The following is a 19,592-nucleotide window of genomic DNA, read 5'->3' as shown; positions in this document are numbered from 1 at the left end:
ACACGACCTCGGGAAACGAGTTGCTAAGCTTCCTGGACGCCTACTCGGGCTACAACCAAGTTAGGATGGACCCATCCGATGAGGAAAAAACCAGCTTCATAACCGAGTTCGGCCTATATTGCTACAAAGTCATGCCCTTCGGACTAAAAAATGTCGGGGCGATTTTCCAAAGACTTGTAAATAAGCTATTTCGGCCCCTGATTGGTACGAAGATAGAGTGCTATGTAGACGACATGGTCGTCAAGACTCAGTTTTCACAAGAGTTAATACAAGACTTAAATTTTGTTTTCCAAATCCTGCGTTAGTTTAGCATGAAGTTGTTCCCCAACAAGTGTGTCTTCGGCGTCACCTCGGGCAAGTTCCTAGGCTACATTGTCAATCGACGCGGTATTGAGGCCAACCCGGACAAAATAAAAGCCATTCTAGATATGAAACCACCTCGGAAAGTAAAAGAGGTTTAGAGGCTAAACGGCTGCATAGCTGCTCTAAGCCGCTTCTTGTCTAAGTCAATAGACCGCTGCCTACCCTTCTTCAAGGCAGTCAAAGGCAAATGGTTCAAGTGGACCCAGGACTGCCAGTTCGCGTTCGACGAACTAAAAGGTTACCTCGCTAATGTGCCAACCTTAGCCCGGCCCGAGGTGGGCGAGGTCTTAGAACTGTACCTCTCGGCGAGCGACGAGGCGGTTAGTTCGGTACTGATAAAGGAAACAGACCGGGTCCAACGACCCATATATTATGTTAGTAAAATTTTGCAGGGAGCAGAGGCAAGGTACCCGGAGATAGAAAAGTTTTACTCAAACCCGAAGTCTCCGGTCGACTGACGAAATGGGCCATCGAACTCAGCGAGTACGACCTCCAGTACAAACCAAGAACCGCTATCAAGGCCCAAGCTTTGGCAGATTTTAACGCCGAGTGCACTTTCAGCCACGAAGCCCCACAGGTCGAGCCCGAGGTCCCCAGTTGCGGAGAACCCGGAGCTCCTGAGCCCATAGAGTCCGAACCCCGTGAAGTAGCAGCCAGTGTGGCATCTCTCCTGGTCAGGCGAAGCGCGAACTGGGATGAGGAGCCCTGGATCCTTCACGTGGATGGTTCCTCGAACCGGAAAGGCAGCGGAGCTGGAATAGTCTTGTGCGGCCCGAGCGGCACAAAAGTAGAATACGCACTACGCTTTGAGTTCGCGTCATCCAACAACGAGGTAGAGTACGAAGCGCTGATCGCCGGACTAGACCTAGCGCGAAAGGTTAAGGCAAAACACTTGGTCATTTGCAGCGATTCTCAGCTCGTGGTAAACCAAGTTACCGACGAATACGAAGCACGCGATCTCTCCATGATTGCATATTTGGCCAAAGTAAAAGAAGCCCTGCTCAACTTCCGGTCACACATCATCAGGCAAATCCTGAGGTCAGAAAATACTGAGGCCGACGCCCTGTCCCGGTTAGCCAGTACGAGTCACAACAATATGAGAACTGTGTACATAGAGGACTTACCTCGGCCTAGTATTCTCGGGGGGACAAAGGAGGTCGCTCCCGTCTTAGAAGCAGAGCCGAGCTGGATCGATCCACTCGCGAGCTTCCTGATAGACGGAACCCTCCCTGCAGAATGCAATGCGGCCAAGAGGGTGCAGCGCCAGGTGGCCAAATACGTCATAATAGACGAACGGTTATACCGACGGTCGTACACGCTCCCTTATTTGCGGTGCCTGCGACCTACCGAAGCCGAATTCATACTCCGCGACACTCATGAAGGCCTGTGCGGCGGACACTTGGGGGGCAGAGCACTTGCCCAAAAGGCACTTCGACAAGGATACTACTAGCCAACGATGATGGCAGAAGCTGTTGAGCTCGTCAGAAAATGCGACAAGTGTCTGAAGCACGCTAACATCCACCATCAACCTGCCTCCGACCTCAAATACCTCGCCAGCCCATGGCCCTTTGCACAATGGGGCATCGACCTCCTCGGGCCATTCCCACCAGCAACAGGCGGAAGAAAATTCTTAGTTGTTGCGGTAGATTATTTTACGAAGTGGATAGAAGCCGAACCTCTGGCAACTGTTACGCCTCGAAACATACAGAACTTCTTTTGGAAGAACATAGTATGTCGGCTCGGGTTACCTCGGGTTCTAATCTCCGACAACGGCAAACAATTCAAGGTTATCAAGTTCCAAGAGTGGTGCCAGAACATGGGGATTCGGCAAAATTTCACGTCAGTCGCGCACCCGCAGGCAAACAGTCAGACGGAAGTAATGAACAGAGCCATCCTGCGTGGACTGAAAGCACGTCTGGATCGAGCCAAGGGATTGTGGGCCGAAGAGCTACCAAGTGTCTTATGGGCTCACCGAACGACCGAAAAAGCAGCCACGGGAGAAACCCCCTTCAACCTCACCTACGGCACTGAAGTAGTGATCCCGGCAGAAATTGAAATACCAACGTTGCGATTAGAAACATACGACGATCGGACGAACGGAGACGAGTTAGCACCAATCTAGACCTACTGGACGAGGTAAGGGACCTCGCACACATCCGAACAGCGGCATACCAGCAGTAGGTAGCTCGCTACTACAATAGCAAAGTAAAGCAACGAAGCTTTCGAGTCGACGACCTGGTCCTCCGTAAGATTATGGTGCCCGAACCCGGCATCGGCAAGCTTGGACCTAATTGGGAAGGGCCCTATAAAGTAAAAACAGCGCTCGGGGGCGTATACGAACTCGAAACCTTGGAAGGCAAACGAGTACCTCGAATGTGGAACATCGTGAACTTGAGGCGATACTACCTATAAACCACCTAGCTAAGTGGACGAAATCAGGCCCTATGTGCCACAAGGCAAGCCGAGGAACTTCGGCGTAGACAGCACATTATCAACTCGGCAAAAAATCAGTTCGCGGCATAAAAGACCACGAAAATTTAAAAAACCCGGCAAACAAACAGCTCGGGGAAGATGAGCAAGGGGAAAAAGACACTCCATTGCAAGAAACAATACATTGGCAAAAAAAAAAAATACGTGCCCGGAGCCACTTCTTCGCCATCGGAAGGCACTTCAACAACACTCGAAGGCCCTGCCTCTCCTTCAGAGTTCGGCTCGCCATCGGCAGCATTGGCCATCTCCTGAGTTATACGCGAAGTGATTATGGCACTTACATCGAGGTCAGGGTACGTATTCCGGATCATCCACCGGCTCAACTTGAACCCCCTCCTTTAAGAGTCTACCATCAGATCGTCAAAACGCGGGGAGGCAATGTAGTCTTCAACTGCTTTCTTCTTGGCGCCTTCAATGCCTTGGGAAAAAATATGTGTTCTCTCCCTGATGTCCTCCTGAAGATATTCAACTTGATGCTGCAAATCCAACTTCAAGTCCGCCATATGCTTGACAACTACCCCCATGGCCTCGGCGTCACGCTGAGACCTCGCCTGTCTGGCCATCGCGACGCGAGCAGCATAAGCATCGGCCTCAGCAGCCCGGGTATTTGCCTCTACAGCACGAAAGGCTTCTTCAGCAGCATGAGCAGCAGCCTCAGTAGCTCGCGCCTGTCGCGAGCTCCTCTCCACTTGGGCCGCCAAGGCATGAATCGAAGAATTCACCTACCAAAAGAAACAAGTGAGCAAATGACAGGAGAAGCAACAGAATAAAAAAGGAAGACATAATCTAACTTACCACCATGGCATGTGTTACGACGCGGCAAGCGACCTGATTCAAGGGAAGATCGGTCCACGCCGCGACCTCCTCGGGGAAAGTAGCATCCCTACTCTTCTGAAGAGCGTAGTTCGGCGTCAACACGCTCCTAAACTCCCCTTGAACTCCCGAGCCTGAGGGCCCAGCCTGCGTATGAGCAGACCCGGAGTGAGCAGGAGCCCTTGAGTACGCAGGAGCGCCCGTATGAGTGGTTTCAGTGTAAGGCGCCCCGGCGGTCTCGTGCATCGGTGGAGTCACTTCGGGCTCCCTGGGCAGATCCTCTGGCGTATGGTCTGGGGCTTGGGGCTCCTCATCTAGGGGCAGCTCGGTACGAGTTCGCTTGGCGACCCGCTTCCTCCTCTTCATACCTTGGAACAAACGCCCCCCAAGAGTTCTCTCCGCATCCATCACACCTACAGAAACGAGTTCGACATCAAAAAAAAAAAATGAATGAACAAAGCAAGCAAGAAACCGCATAGCTAGAAACCTCCCCGAACTCAGGCCGGCTGCAATAAGCTTGGCCTCCGTTAAGTAGTGGTGGAACTTTAAGCCTTGCCGTGCCCATTGCCAGAGACCCTTCATCGTCTCTTTATCAAGAGTTACGCCCAAATCGGGAGCGGCCTCACCCTACTCGATCTGAAAGGGCCATCCTTGTGCACTTCCTACGCCGAAGTAGTCCCGCTTCCAACCCGGGACCTTATTAGGAAGATCGTGCAGAAGCAGAGAGACCGAATTCAGTCAGAGCTAAATCCATTCGAACAGCCATCAATGCCTTACATTGCAAATATCTCCGCATGAAATAAAGCACAGAAGTACGGATATATTCCCGATGAAAGGTTGTAAAAGCTATTCGAACAGTGTTCGGATGGTCCAAGCTCTTACTAAAGCCGAACTCTAAACGAAATAGGCTGCAGTATTCACACATACGTGGTTTCTGCTCGTGTTAAAGGATAGATGGCGCGACTGCGCTGTGTTGGGACGATTGTGTTGTGATCAGATCCGGACTCCAAGAAATGAAGCCCTCGACTTAAAAACACGTTAATCGGTGAATTTACCGCCTTTTCGAACTTACTCAGCCAAGCTTCATTGTGGCTTCTGTTAGCAATCGCAATACCGATCATTTCGTTTGCCATCTCTCAACAGGTGCTTAACCGATCAATCAAATTCTCAATTCATGTTTTTAAATTAATTCTCTATCCATATATATTTTTTGTAGTCTATACATCGTCCAATACATTCTCTCCGTGATTCGTTAAAATTTCCTTCACTTCTCTGTTATTGGATTCTCGTAAGCTTTCTTTCAATTTGATATAGTTTCCACGGTTTGTTTTCTTTCGAGATCTTCCGACAACGATTCTATCCTGAATTTATATTGCACAGAGTTCTCTTGTTTTCTTCCCCCTCCCCCTTTATGTTATTGCAATAGTTGTTTTCTCTTCTGTCAGTGTTGGGATTCACGGGTAGTGTGGCATCTTTTAGTTACTTTGTTTAGTATGTTTCTATAGTGAAGTTTATAGGGAACACTGTTCTGATTAGATAACTCCTATGCTTTTCTGAAATCGTCTTGCTCATCTGGTAAACCACCCAATTTGGTATTTTATAACTGTTATTAATTGCCTAATGTGGTGTTCATAAGCTTTTAATGTGTCATGATCTTTTTTTTTTTTTTTTTACCTAAAATTTCAATTGATCAGATTATCAACCATCGAAGGCAATTTATTTCGAGATGGAACCTTTTCCTTACCCTATTTACTTCATTAATCCAGTTAATTGTTTGTTGGGAGTAAAGCTACGGCTTGGTAGGAATATCTGTAGATTAAACTTTAGTTTCCGCTATATCATCCATTGTTAAATGTTTGTTGACCTGTAGTTCATATGCTGCCTATCTAATTTCTCAGAGCTATACTTATTGTCCATTGGTTCTCTTTCAGATTTCAATGAATGAAGAGCATTAAGCACTTGCCAAAGGGTGTCCATAGTTCACTGCGCTCAAGTGTCATTCTTTTTGACTTGACAAGGGTTGTGGAAGAATTGATATTTAATAGTTTGGACGCTGGTGCAACAAAGGTAATCCATGTGTGTGTGCGGCTAATATGTATGCATATATAGGGTTATTACCCAATGTTGGTACTGGCTATCAGGGGTTTGAGAGGGATTGACTAGATATGAAACTATCCTCCAGCAGCATTTTTTTTCGCACAAAGTGGCTGCTGAAATTTGAACCTGCATCCTCATGCTCGTATGATTTTACCATTATACCCAGCAGTGGTCCCTAAAAAGGACCATTCTGATCTTGGGGTGGTGGTGGCAGTGGACTGGATATGGACGCTTGACAATTTTTCTTTTTCAAAAACTGGCCACTATCAGTCTCAAATCCACAGCCCCAAACTTGTCATCCCAAGATGTTACCATTGCATCAAGCAGTTTTCCCTACACCCCAGGATATTATCTATATTTTTATTGTTTTACTTTCACTTTATTTGGATTATCTACAAATAGACTGTTCCATAATTTTTTTTAAACTTATTTTAATAGACATGCCGTCAGTTTTTTTTTTTTTTGTTTTTTTGTTTTTTTGTGGGGGGGGGGGATTGGTTCTGTTTATTTTTATTGACAAATATTCTTTTGACTTGAAAGAAAGCTAGTAGATTTCTGTTCTACTGCAATTTAGAAAAAGAAAAGAACTAGGCTTCGAAGAGAAGGGGAGAGAGAGAGAAGAAAAGAGAGGAGAAAAGGGGTTCGGTTGATAATTCTGTTGCCCCATAAGCTTCATTATATAGTTTAGTTTCCTTACAAGAATAGGAGATAATCTAATCCTACTTAGAGAAAAAAAAGGCAAACTCTAATCCTATCTAGAATAAAACAAATCATAACTAGGATAAGGCCAGCTGGCCCAATTGAAAAAGAATTAAAGAAAATAACTAAGTGTGGGTATGGAACCACACACTAGAACCTAAGTGTGGGTATGAAACCTCACACTTGTGGCTACTAATTATTTCTACACTCCCCCTCAAGTTGGGAGTAGATATTTGTCATGCCCAACTTGTGTAAATCTGTCTCCAATTTGATTTTTGTGATTGCTTTGGTGAAGAGATAAGCTAACTGCATGTCTGAGGCAATGTAAGGAAGACACTTCTTGAGATGCAACTCGCTCTCGGATAAAATGTCTGTCTACCTCGATATGCTTAGTCCTGTCATATTGTATTTGGGTTGTGGGCAATATTAATTGTAGCTTGATTATCGCAATACAATATCAGAGGCTTCTTATAATCAATTTCCATTTCATTAAGTAAGGATCTTAGTGATAACACTTTTACAACACCATTGGCCATTGATCTATATTCTGCTTCTATACTAGAGCGAGCAACAACATTTTGTTTCTTGCTTCTTCAAGAAACAAGATTTTCTCCCACAAATGCACAATATCCAAAGGTGGACCTCCTGTCATCAACACATCCAGCCCAACCCGCATCTGTATACACTTCTATTTTCATGTGACCACTATTCTTGAAGAGTATACCTCTCCCTGGACATCTCTTTAAGTAGGCAAATATCCTCTCTGCAAGGAGGTGGGTGGTCCTAGGAGAATGTATGTATAGGCTAACAACACTGATAGCATAAGAAATATCTGATCGAGTTAGGCAGAGATGAAGAAGTTTCCCAACCAGCCTTTGGTACATAGCCCTGTCCTCAAGAAGTTCTCCATTTTCTGCACTTATTTTATGGTTAAGCTCAATAGATGTGTCAACAGGTTTCATTCCTAACTTTCCAGTTTCTTCCAATAAGTCCATAACACACTTCCTTTAAGAGATAAAAATGCCATGCTTAGATCGAGCTACTTCAATTCCTAGGAAATAGTGCAATTCCCTTAGGTCCTTCACTTCAAATTCCTTGTGAAGATGTTGTTTAAGAGTTTCAATTTCACTAATATCACTCCTGTTATCACAATGTCATCTACATAGACTGCAAATAGAGTCAGGAAAAGAACTATCTTCTTAAAGAGGTGAGTGTGATCTGACTGAGCCTGTATATAGCTGAATTTGTCCAAAGCCAGTCTAAACCTATCAAACCATGCTCTCGGAGATTGTTTCAGCCCATACAAAGCCTTCTTCAGAAGGCAAACTTTCTTTTCTGCTTCTATACTATAAAACCAAGGGTAACTCCATGTATACCTCCTCGTGCAAGTCTCTATTGAGGAAAGCATTCTTAACATCTAGCTGGAAGAGCGGCCATGAGAAGTTCGCAGCAATGGATAGTAGGACTTTGATAGTGTTCATCTTTGCAACAGGTGCAAAGGTTTCCGCGTAGTCTATGCCATAAGTTTGTGTGAATCCCTTTGCAACCAATCTGGCCTTATACCTCTCTATAGTACCATCAACATTATATTTCATAGTAAACACCCACCTGCATCCAACAGGTTTCTTCCTTTCAGGCTGGTTAACTAGTTTCCATGTGTTGTTCTTAACAAGAGCATCCATCTCTGCTTGCATTGCTTCTTTCCATTCAGGTATCAAAAGGGCTTTTTGCACCTTTCTGGGTATAGAAATAGTAGCAGTAGATGCTAGGTAAGATCTATAAGATTCTGAGAGACAATTATAGGAAGGGAATTTGGAGATGCAATGGGCAGTGGATGAGGTGCAACGTTGCTTCCCTTTACAAATTGCAATTGAAAGATCAAGGTCATCTGACGGTGAAGGCTGAGCATCTGTAATAGTGGGATCAATAGTGGGAGCAGTAGTAGTGTCTGGACCTGGGATTGTAGAAGATGTTGGAATTGACCGGGATTGTTGTTGAGTACGAAAATCAACCTGCTTCCACCACTTTCTGTGATATACTCTCAACTCTTAGCATTTTTGACAACCCTCTTCACAACTCTCCACCTTAGTAACTGGGACAAATAAAGGAACTTTTGGGGTTGAAACTGAAATCCCTTCCTCACTACTCTCCCCTTGAGGAGAAGCCCTAATAGTAGGGCATATCCTAAAAAAAAGTGAAATCCATGGATACAAAGCGCTTTCTTGAAACAGGTTCATAACAACAATATCCCTTTTGATTTCGTGCATACCCAAGGAAAATACATTTAGTAGCTTTGGGATCAAACTTGGAATGATGAGGTCCAAGGATTTGAACAAAACAAGTACACCCAAAAGTTTTGAGGGGAATAGTGAAGAAGTCCTTATCTAGATATAGAAGACTGAATGGAGTTTGCATGTTTAGAACCTGTGAAGGAACCCTGTTAATAAGATTCACGGCTGTACGAATTGCATCTGTCCAGAAGCGTATGGGAACATTAGAGTTGAGCATGATGCTTCTGTCTACCTCTAAGATGTCTATTTTTTCTCTCAGCAACCCCGTTTTATTGAGGTGTACAAGGATAGGTGCTCTGATGAATGACCCCATGATCAAGGAGATAGGATGCTAAGGGTTTTGCAAAGAATTCCCTGGCATTATAGGATCTAAGAGGTGGGTGACTCCCTTAGAACTAAGATCTTGGCAGTTATGGAAGGAGTCCAGAAAGCTAAGGTGATGAATATAAAAATACTCATAATTGAAGGGGACTCAGAGGTGGTGATAGGGTGGTTGAATAAAGACAAAAATGCCTTATGGAATTACAACAATGAGAGGAGGAAATTTAAGTGGCTCTTGCGGGAGATGGAAGTTAAGATGAGTTGAGTTAAAAGATCAGCTAATTTTGTAGCTGATGGATTAGCTAAACAAGGGGTAGAAAGGGACTCAATGTTTTGGGCTAAGTTGTAATTTAATTGTTTCTTCCTCTCCTTTTTCTTTTCTTGAGGGCTTAAGTTGTATTTGGAAGATAAGAGTGTTTATTTTCCTTGTTGTAATTATTCTTTTGTTGATTTAATGAATTTTAATGAAATTGTTATTTGATAAAAAAAAAAGTTGGATCTAAGAGTTTTGATCTTGGTTTCAAACTGGGTTAGAACCATCTGATGGAAAGCCTGGGTCAGAGAAGGGACCTCATCTCGAGAGTGCATAAGATAAACCCATGAGAAACGGGTATAATCATCAACAGATAACAAGAAATATCTGTACCCCCCCATGGTAGGAGTATGATATGGCCCCCAAACATCGGCATGCACAATTTCAGAAGGAAGGTTGTTTCTTTTATTACTCAAAGGATAAGATGATCTACTGTGTTTTGCAAGCTTACAACTTTTACACTTCAAACTAGACAATTCGACTGACTCAAATAATTTTGGAAAAAGACTCTTCAAAGACCCAAAAGGCAAATGACATAAGCGTTTATGCCAAAGCATAATCTTAACTTCAAGACTGAGAAACAAACAATTTCCCCACTTCACTCTGCTTCCCTTATGAATGTTCAAGCAGGTAGACTCATTCATCTCATGGCCAATCCCAATCACCTTCTTCGTTTCCAGATCCTGAAAACACACCGATCAGGGAAAAATGTTACTGAACAGTTTTGATTTTTAATAATACTACTAACTGAAAGCAAGTTAGCACTAAGCTTGGGAACATGCAAAACTGAGGATAGGGTGATGGCGTCAGACAATCTGATGTCTCTCTTGCCAGAAATTAGCACAAGGGAACCATCAATAATAGAAACTTTGTCTCTCCCAGAGGATAAACAATAGGTGCTAAACAAAGTAGATAAGCTGGTCATATAGTCTGAAGTACCTGAATATATTACCCAGAGAGGTCTAGTGTTACCTGGGACAGAAGCATGACATGTGATAGCTCTTGTACTTGTATGAGCGAGGGCTGAAGTAGAATGAGCAGGTGTGGCAGCTGAAGACTGAGATGTAAATCCATAAATGCCAACTTCATTCTCTAGCTGTGTCGATACAGCCCGGACAGCTGCTAAGGCATCCAAAGATGTGGTCCTTGTGTTGGAAGAAGATGCACTGTCAGTAATAGTTGCTACATTAGCCCTCCCTTTCTTGTTTCTAAGTCTAACTGGCATTAGGTGAGGATGCAATTTCCAACAGGTGTACCTACTGTGTTTGGGCTTCTTGCAATGATCACAAAAAATATCTCTTTTGTCTTCCTTCTTAACTTCCCTTTCCTTCTCCCCTCAAACCTTGAATTTTGTTGCTACCAAGGCTACTTCTGTGGGCTGAAAAGATAGCATCACCTTCCTCCTACTCTCTTCGCTGTGGACTAATGAGTAGGCTTGAGATAGAGTCACACTCTCCCTAGTGAGAAGTTGCTGTCTTGTAATATCAAAATCTGAGTTTAGACCTGCTAGGAACTCAAAGGCTCTATTTTTTTCAATCAGTTTTTTATATGTTGCTGCATCCCTCTGGCTTTCCCATTCAATAGTTCCCAAGTGATCAATTTCATGCCAAAGGGATTTCGGAGTAGCAAAACACACTGAGACTGGCTTCCCCCCTTGTTTGAGGTTGTTTACTTCACACTTTAGTTCATAAGGTCTAGCCGCATTAAGAGGTTGAGAATAAGTCTCCTTCATGCTGTCCTAGATTTTCTTGGCTGTTTTTGCCCAAAGGTAGTTTCGATTGATGTGGGGCTGCATAGAGTTGCATAGCGAAGTCATCACCAAGTAGTTCTCTTGAACCCATCTTGGATGAGATGTATCCTCCTTGGCTGGTTTCGTTGTCTCTGGTCACATACCCTAATTTTCCTCTACCCCCAATGGCCATCATCGTCTATTGGGCCCATTCCAAGTAATTTGTTCCATCAAACCTAACAGTGGTAATCTGGAATGAATTTTCAGTCATGTTACCAGTCCCAAAACCTTCCCCTTGAGTTTTCACCTCACTTCCAACCTTTTCCATACTAAATAGGTCACAAAACTCCAAGAAGAAGACTAAAGAAAACTAATTTTCTACTGAAATACCAAGAAAAATAGAGAACAACAATCCAGAAACTGATCTCAGCAAAGAATAAGAACCAGAACTTAATTTCAGTCGACAGTTTCTTCTCAAAACAGTAACTTTAGTCAAAACACCAGAAACCTAGGTCAAGATCAGCAAAGAACAGCAAGGTGATCTCAGATTCATTATGCTGTTGCTAAAAGAATTTTATCTAAGATCAAATTACCTTAAAGGTTGCACCTTTTTCAGAAAAAGAATTCCGATCATATAAGAAATCTTGATAACTTCTTTCTAAGATCGAGTTACCTTAAAGGTTGTACCATTCTCAGTAAAAAGAACTCTGATCGTCTTCTTTGGTTTGAAACCCTAACCTTGACCAAATCTGAACTCTTTCTCAGAAAAAGAACTCTGATCGTCCACTTTGGTTTGAAACCCTACCTTGATCAAATCTGATCTCTGATTCTTCTTGGTCACTGGATAATTCTCCAAGAATCTTCACCTTCTTGGGCAGTCTTCAGTACTCCGGTAACCTCCAAGAACCAGGCAGCTACTGTAGAGATCTTGATCTAATGGATTTTCATGTAGCCAACTAGATCGGGCTTACATGAAAAAACCTATTTTTTCTCGTCAATTGCTCTGATACCAACTTGAAAGAAAGCTAGTAGATTTCTGTTCTACTGCAATTTAGAAAAAGAAAAGAAAAGAACTAGGCTTCAAAGAGAAGAATGGAAGAGGGAGAGAAGAAAAGAGAGAAGAGAGGAGAAAAGGGGTTCGGTTGATAATTCTGCCGCCCCATAAACTTCATTATATAGTTTAGTTTTCTTACAAGAATAGGAGATAATCTAATCCTACTTAGAAAAAAAGGCAAACTCTAATCCTATCTAGAATAAAACAAATCGTAACTAGGATAAGGCCAGCTGGCCCAACTTAAAAAGAATTAAAGAAAATAACTAAGTGTGGGTATGGAACCATGCACACTAGAACCTTAGTGTGGGTATGGAACCTCACACTCGTGGCTACTAACTATTTCTACAGACTGTAGCATGTAGGGCTTGAATTAGACCCAAAGATCTAAGGAGCTTGTTAAAGTTCAAGTTTGATCTGACACTCTTAGCTCCAATCATATTTTTTAAGGGATAGGATATTCATCACATGGACGCCCAAAGATTGCGGAATAAGGGGGCGAATTTCAAAAATTTTCTCTCCCTTCAACTGGAATCACATTCCCTATTTAGAAAATCATATTTTCAAGGATCATTCTTGAACCATAAACTGAACCAGATCTGAACCAAAAGGAGTAGGGAGGGATTATACCTGATACGGAGAAACAGTATCTCCCAATGGAGGTGTTCACGCCCAAGGGTGGAGCAGAATCAGCAGTGTTCTTCCAAAGAACTTGACCCTTCGCAAGAATCAACTGGATGGCACGTGAGCACAGTTTCCTATCAATTCTTTCTCAAAGAACTGATGTCAAGATCGAATCTTGACTTCTCCCACAACTGGAGATCAAACTGGCAAACAGGGCGGCAAGAACAGGTAGGCGGCAAGAAAAGAATTCTGCAAAGATGCTTAATTCTTCCTTCTTGATTTCAGCACTGAAGAGGATCTGAATGTGATGTCTTCTAAAGGCTGCCGCCCCCTCCTTCTTTTGTTAACCCAAAAGATCAGCTCCTAATCCAATTAGGAGCTGCTTATACAAATCATATTTGGATAAGATCTCTCTTTAGGTGATAGGGATAAACCATTATCTTATCTGCAGATTAGATTAGCTTTCTCTTAATCTCATTAAGAGTTTCTAGATCTGAATGAGATCTGAATCACATTCAGATCTGGACTCTTTGAGTGGATAGGGTTGACCCTATCCTATCTGCTAATCCATCTCAGAATTCGCCCCATTATTAACTAATTAAATAGCCCAGTTCGAGATGGGCTTTAGGCCCATTAAGCTTATGTGCTCACTTAACCTTCCTAATTGCTGCCCAGTTGGGCTTCCTTGTATGGCGTGGGACCCAAACATCGATCTACACATCAACCACATGGGTTCGGCCCAGCCTTTGTTACAAGGCCTGGCCGAATACATTGTTATGGACAGTGCACCCCCTGAAACCCATCTCATGGGCTCTATGGGCCCAACACTTACCCTAAGTGGTCCCTGGGCCAAGCCACCTTGTAACACCCAGGGACTGTGGGCAGATGCAAGATTAGCCCATCAGGTATTATCCTCAATGGTCTTATACTTAACCTCTCAGCCCATAATGATCATACACTGCCCGACAAGAGAGGACCTCTCCCTTGGCTGCAAGGAACAGTGTTGCACTCTGTGTTTATATGGATCCCGTGAATTAAAACCTTTTGCAAATCATTTCGAAACCAAAATATATATACTTTTATATCTCATATATAAAATATATTTTGCAAAACAAATCTCAACGATTGAAATCGGCTACAGTCTTGGTTTCCATCAGTGAGAGTGCATCCCCGATCATTACCTTTGTCCGACAAAGGGGCTGATCCTGTCACTATGATCATCCACTCGGATGAATTCTCAGATTGTCCCAACATACCCAGGTTTTGACCCCCGCTAAGGATCTCACTGAGTGGTATATCAAAGACAATCCAATCTGACACCTAGTGCAGTATCATAATCGAGTCTAGGGGTCGGGTGTAACTTTCCAGTTTTGCCCATCAATCTCAAAGGTGCAGGGCAATATTGGAAATCTGGTCCAGTTCATAGATTCAATTAATCCTACACTGTATGTGCCTAGGGTCTCACCCTGGTAGCTGAGATAGGTCACCCCAACCGACTTGGTGGCACTACAGTGTCAGCCTTGTCAGGATAGGTCTCCCCAGACCGACTCACTGGCTGTGAATATTCTACACTAACACGAGTCTCATTAAGTGTCCAGTTTAAGGGTATTACACAGAAACATACCAAGGGAACATGAATCAAATATGCACTTTTATTCATTTACAAGCTATGGGCATACAAAACTGTCTAACAATTTTGAGATGAATTTGGCAAGTATTTCTTTAATCAAATTGGATTCGGATGGAGGAATCTGACCCAATCACAGTAGTAGACCCATACCCTAATCTTGTCAACAATTGTCTGATCAAATTTTTATGAAGCTTATTGTGGCCAAAAGTGACCAAGAATCCTTTTTAATCATTCCAAAAACAACAAAAATATTGACAAAACCACAGAAGTAGTTGCTATAGACTTTGGGGAAGTGATTGTATACATGTCAATTAAAACAACATAATAACATAGCATTATGAGTCTGTATTTTTCATCAAATTTCCCATGGAATCTAGAAGTGCCTAGAAGTACATAATCTTGTGAACACCAAGATAGATGTAAAATTCTTAAACATGACCTTTTCCTAATCAAGGCTAGAGTTTACTCACAATTAAACCACTTCTAAAGCAAAACCCAATAGAACATTGACCCATTTAACAATATAAATAGCCATTACCGAATCAAAGTTAATGAGTATTAGCCACCCACCTTTGCTAAAGAAGGATCTTCTCAGAAACTTCCTCTCCCCTCCAATCACCTTTGACTTAACTATCAATATCTGAAATAACGGCCCACCATTTCAAATTCAACTTGGGTTCAAACTTTCAACCAACGTTTTAAGACTTGGACAAGACCGGATTGTTGGGCCATGAAAATGGGAACTGGTTGCCATTCCGATTTTTTTTAGAACAATGTATATTTCAAATTCCTGAAAAACTGATGACCCAGCCGAAACCCATGGGAATTGTTGAAAACTAGTTGGGTTTATCCACCCAGATCGCTTTTCTTTTTCTTTTTTTAGATCTTAAAGTGGGAATGATGGTATTTGAAGTTTTGAACATGTCACTTATCCATTGCATAGATTTATTTTTTTTTAAATTTTTAATGAGTAACCTCCATTGCATAGATTAACACACTACCATTTATCCATTATTGTATTTTTGTCTCTTCATTATCTATATTGATCAAAACCAAGACGAAAACCATCTGATCACTTCTTATACATTTGTCATAAGATGCATAATAATTTTATATTTTATAAATATGGCATCATGGGTCACTGGGTTGACCCAGCAGTTGGACCATTTGACGGTGACTTAGCAGCCTTTCTGGTTCTGTGAATGGTCCAAGTCTTACAATGTTGCTCTCAATTTATATCTCTTTCTTTTAGTTCTAAAAACATTTTTCTTGCAGATTCTTCTCCACCTCTAAAGAACAACCCCAAGTTTTTGCAACCCAAACTTTTTAACCACAACATTTATATCCATTTTCTTATTCACTATAAGAACCTCATTTAGCCACAACCCCAAGTTTTTGCAACCCAAACTTTTTAACCACAACATTTATATCCATTTTCTTATTCACTATAGGAACCTCATTTAGCCATATGTTTTCATTGGTCTATGTTTGAGTTTTTGTTGTATCATCCATATTTTCCTGATTGCCCCTATCATCTTCATCAATTTCATCTGAATTTTCTATCGTTGGGTGAGTTCTATACAAATGTAATTATCAACCTCTTCTATGGACTCTGAAACAACATGCGTATGAAAAGGAGATCTACCCTGAGCCATGACAAATTTAGAAACAGTACCACCCCTTCTCTCATCTTCCCAGTTAATAATATTCTCTGAAGTTATTCAACATTTCAACTATAAACAGCATTTACAAAAAAAAAAAAAAAGAAAAAGAAAAAAAGAAAGAAAGTAAGAACTACTGACAACACTGCCATCTACCCCTATCATTCCAATTGGCACCTCATACATGTCCCCTAAATCATATCCTACCCTTCAATCTTCAAAAGATTCACTAGAATCGTTTTGTTGAACTTCCAATATCCGCTCACCCTTGACGAAACTGCTCCCACCTTCTTAATGATGTAGGAACCCTTTTATAACCTCCTTAAAGCCTTCCTCCAACCGTTCAAAAACCACAGAAAAACCTTGTAAAGAACACTAATGTGGACCCCACTGATGTGGTCCCCACCAAGTTCGTATGGCAGCAATATTTCTGTTAGATATGACAGTGTTAGTTGGTAGTTATTTCAGCTTTATTATTAGTTATTTCTTATTCTATTTGCCATGTAAGCAATAAGTGCAATTCAGCCCTTTTACAGCTAGCCAATGGTTATAAATACTAGGAGAGGGTCGGCAGAAATTATGACCTACTCTCTCTCTTTTTCTGAAACTCTCTTCGTGTACTTCTTTTCTTCCTCTCTTCTCTTTTTCTTCTCTTCAAAATTTTCATCCTTTTTTCTTTTTAATTCAAGACTGATTGTAGTCTAGATCGACTACTTGGTATCAGAGCCGACCTAGGAGCTCTTATGCTAGTCTGATTAGGCCGACTGCATGAGAACCACCTAGGTTTGGAAGTTTTTCAACAAGGAAGGAGGATCGGCTGATTCTTGGAGGTTACTTGGTATCAGAGCCGACCTAGGAGTTCTTATGCTAGTCTGATTAGGCCGACTGCATGAGAACCACCTAGGTTTGGAAGTTTTTCAACAAAGAAGGAGGATCGGCTGATTCTTGGAGGTTACTGGTAGTGTGCGGCTGCTACTAAAGAGATTGTAGAAGTCTGGGAGAGTTCCAGTAGTCAGGAAGAATCAGAAGAAGCTTCGGATCCTCAAGATTAGGGATTTGCATCAACCAGAAGGTGGCGGCAGAGATTTTTTCATAAAGTAAGTTTTTTCTTGTGATTCTATTCAGAAAAGATAATCTTGGTTTAGTCTGAGAGGTGCAGCTTCAGAATTTTTTGTTTTCTTTAGGGTTTTGAGAGAAAACCCTAAAATTCAGAACTGTTATTTGTTTCAGATCAGAATTTGAACTGGATTCAGAATTCTGTTTTCTGTGTTTTTTGGAAGAACTAGGCTGGCTGTTATAAATTGTTTTGGGTGTTGTTTCTCCTATTACAGTAATTAAAAAAGTTTTTTTTTATTAATTCTTGATCAAGAATGGAGTTTGAGAGTCAAGGGGAAGGTGTTTTTGGGACTAGCAATTCTGGTAACATGTTTGAGAATACTTTTCATATTACAACAGTTAAGTTCGATGGATCAAACTACCTAGAATGGGCTCAATCGGCCATGATCGGCCATTGGGGGTAGGGGAAAACTGAGCTACTTGTTGGGAGGTGTGAAAGAACCATCTAAGGAGGACCAAACCTATACCAAATGGGTTCAGGAGAACTATTTGGTTATGACATGGTTGTGCAACTCTATGCAGCCACATATCAGCTGGAACTATTTGTGGGCGAAAAGAGATAAGGAAATCTGGGATGTCATGAAAGAGACCTACTCCCAACCCCTTAATGTTGCTAGGGCTTATGAATTGAAATGTGAGGTTAACAACCTTAAGCAAGGAGAGAAACCAGTCTTGATTTACTTCTCTACACTGAAATCTTTGTGGCATGAAATTGACCACCTAGAAACACTTGAGTGGGAAAGCCAGAAGGATGCATAGACTCATAGAAAGCAGGTTGAAACTAATAGGGTTTTTGAGTTCCTAGCTGGTCTGAATCTTGAGTATGATATTGTGAGACAACAACTACTGACAAGAGACAATGTGACCCTATCACAAGCCTAATCCTTAGTGCACGGTGAAGAGATTAGGAGAAATGTTATGATGCAGCATCAGCCCTTCCCACTAGCCTTGGCAGCAACCAAACCTAAGTTCGGGGGTGATACGGAGAGGGATATAAAGAAGGAAGACAAGCGGGATCTAGTATGTGAACATTGCAAGAAACCCAAGCATACTAAAGACACCTGTTGGAAGCTGCACCCTCATTTAGTCCCGGCGAAACTCAGGAACAAAAGGGGTGATGCTAATATGGCTGTTAATACTGATTGTGCCTCATCGGGCACAAAAGGCACGCCCCTAGACACCCTAGCTGCTGTCCGGGCTGCCCTGACTCAGTTGGAAAAAGGAAGTTGGCAATTCAGCTCAATCATCTCAGCCACCATCAGCTCCCACATCAGCTTTTGCTCATTCAGGTATTTGGGCCTCAATTTATCATGCTTCAGATCCAGGTAACACTGAACATTGTTGGGTAATAGACTCAGGTGCATCTGACCATATGACTGGCTTGCCATCACTGTTCACTACCTATCACTTATCTTTTGGCAGAGATAAGGTGTCCATTGCTGATGGTTCCCTTGTTCCCATTTCTGACAAGGGAGACATTAAGTTGTCTAATGCCATATCCTTATCTTCAGTTCTGCATGTTCCTAAGCTTAATATTAATTTTCTTTCAGCCAGTAGCATTACAAAACATCAGAACTGTTCAATAACCTTTTTCCCTGACCGATGTGTTTTTCAAGACTTGGAGACAAGGAAGGTGATTGGGACTGGCTGTGAGATGAATGGGATCTATCTGCTCGGAGAGAGTTCACATTGGGAAGATAGTGAAGATAAGAAGTCTTTTGTTTCTCAGTCTGTTAGTTAGGTTATGCTTTGGCATAATCGGTTGGGTCATTTATCTTTTCGGTCTTTGAAGAGTTTGTTTCATGATTTATTTGAGTTTGTTCAAATGTCCAATTTGAGATGTAAGAGTTGTGAGCTTGCAAAGCATTGTAGAACATCTTATTCATTGAGTAATAAAAGAAGTAATAATCCTTTTGATATTGTGCAACGATGTTTGGGGTCCTTATCACATCACTTCTATGGGGGGGCTACCTTATGCGTTCTCGAGATGAGGTTCCTACTTTGACCCGGATCTTTCATCAGATGATTTTAACCCAATTTGGGGTCAAAATCAAAATCTTCTGATTCGATAATGTGAAAGAAGACTTTGCCAACCAATTAGCCTTCTATTTGCTTGACCATGGGATTATCCACCAAAGTACTTGTCCTCATACACCATAGCAGAATGGGGTTGCTGAGAGGAAGAATAGACACATATTGGAGGTGGCCAAAAGCATCATGTTTAAATCCAATGTGCCTATTCGTTTATGGGGAGATGCTATTCTTACAGCTGTGTATTTCATTAACCAAGTTCCTTTACGGGTTCTTGACATTAAGCCTCCATTTACCCTCTTATGCCCTGATAAAGACTTGTTTACTGTTCCCCTTAAAACCTTTGGTTGTACTTGCTTTGTT

At 42.1% G+C, this 19,592-nt stretch overlaps 1 protein-coding gene across 3 annotated transcripts in view; it reads left to right on the top strand.

Annotated features, from left to right (window-relative positions):
- Positions 1–4,576: 4,576 nt before the first annotated feature.
- MLH3 (MUTL protein homolog 3) overlaps positions 4,577–19,592 on the top strand; it is a 91,831-nt gene continuing 76,815 nt past the window's right edge. For all 3 annotated transcript variants that reach the window (XR_016101232.1, XM_088951904.1, XM_088951905.1), the window contains exons 1-2: positions 4,577–4,809; positions 5,598–5,733. Coding sequence is in view for 1 of the 3 variants with exons in the window: in XM_088951904.1 (XP_088808030.1) it covers positions 5,608–5,733 (126 nt within the window). In the remaining 2 variants the exon portion in view is untranslated. The remainder of the gene's footprint in view (positions 4,810–5,597; positions 5,734–19,592) is intronic.

The sequence above is a fragment of the Nelumbo lutea genome, chromosome 6 (genome assembly GCF_056320005.1).
Source record: "Nelumbo lutea isolate HS-2025 chromosome 6, American lotus-T2T, whole genome shotgun sequence".
Classification (NCBI taxonomy): Eukaryota; Viridiplantae; Streptophyta; class Magnoliopsida; order Proteales; family Nelumbonaceae; genus Nelumbo; species Nelumbo lutea.
The sequence above is the reverse complement of the archived record's forward strand: the minus strand, read 5'-3'. Positions and strand labels throughout refer to the sequence as shown.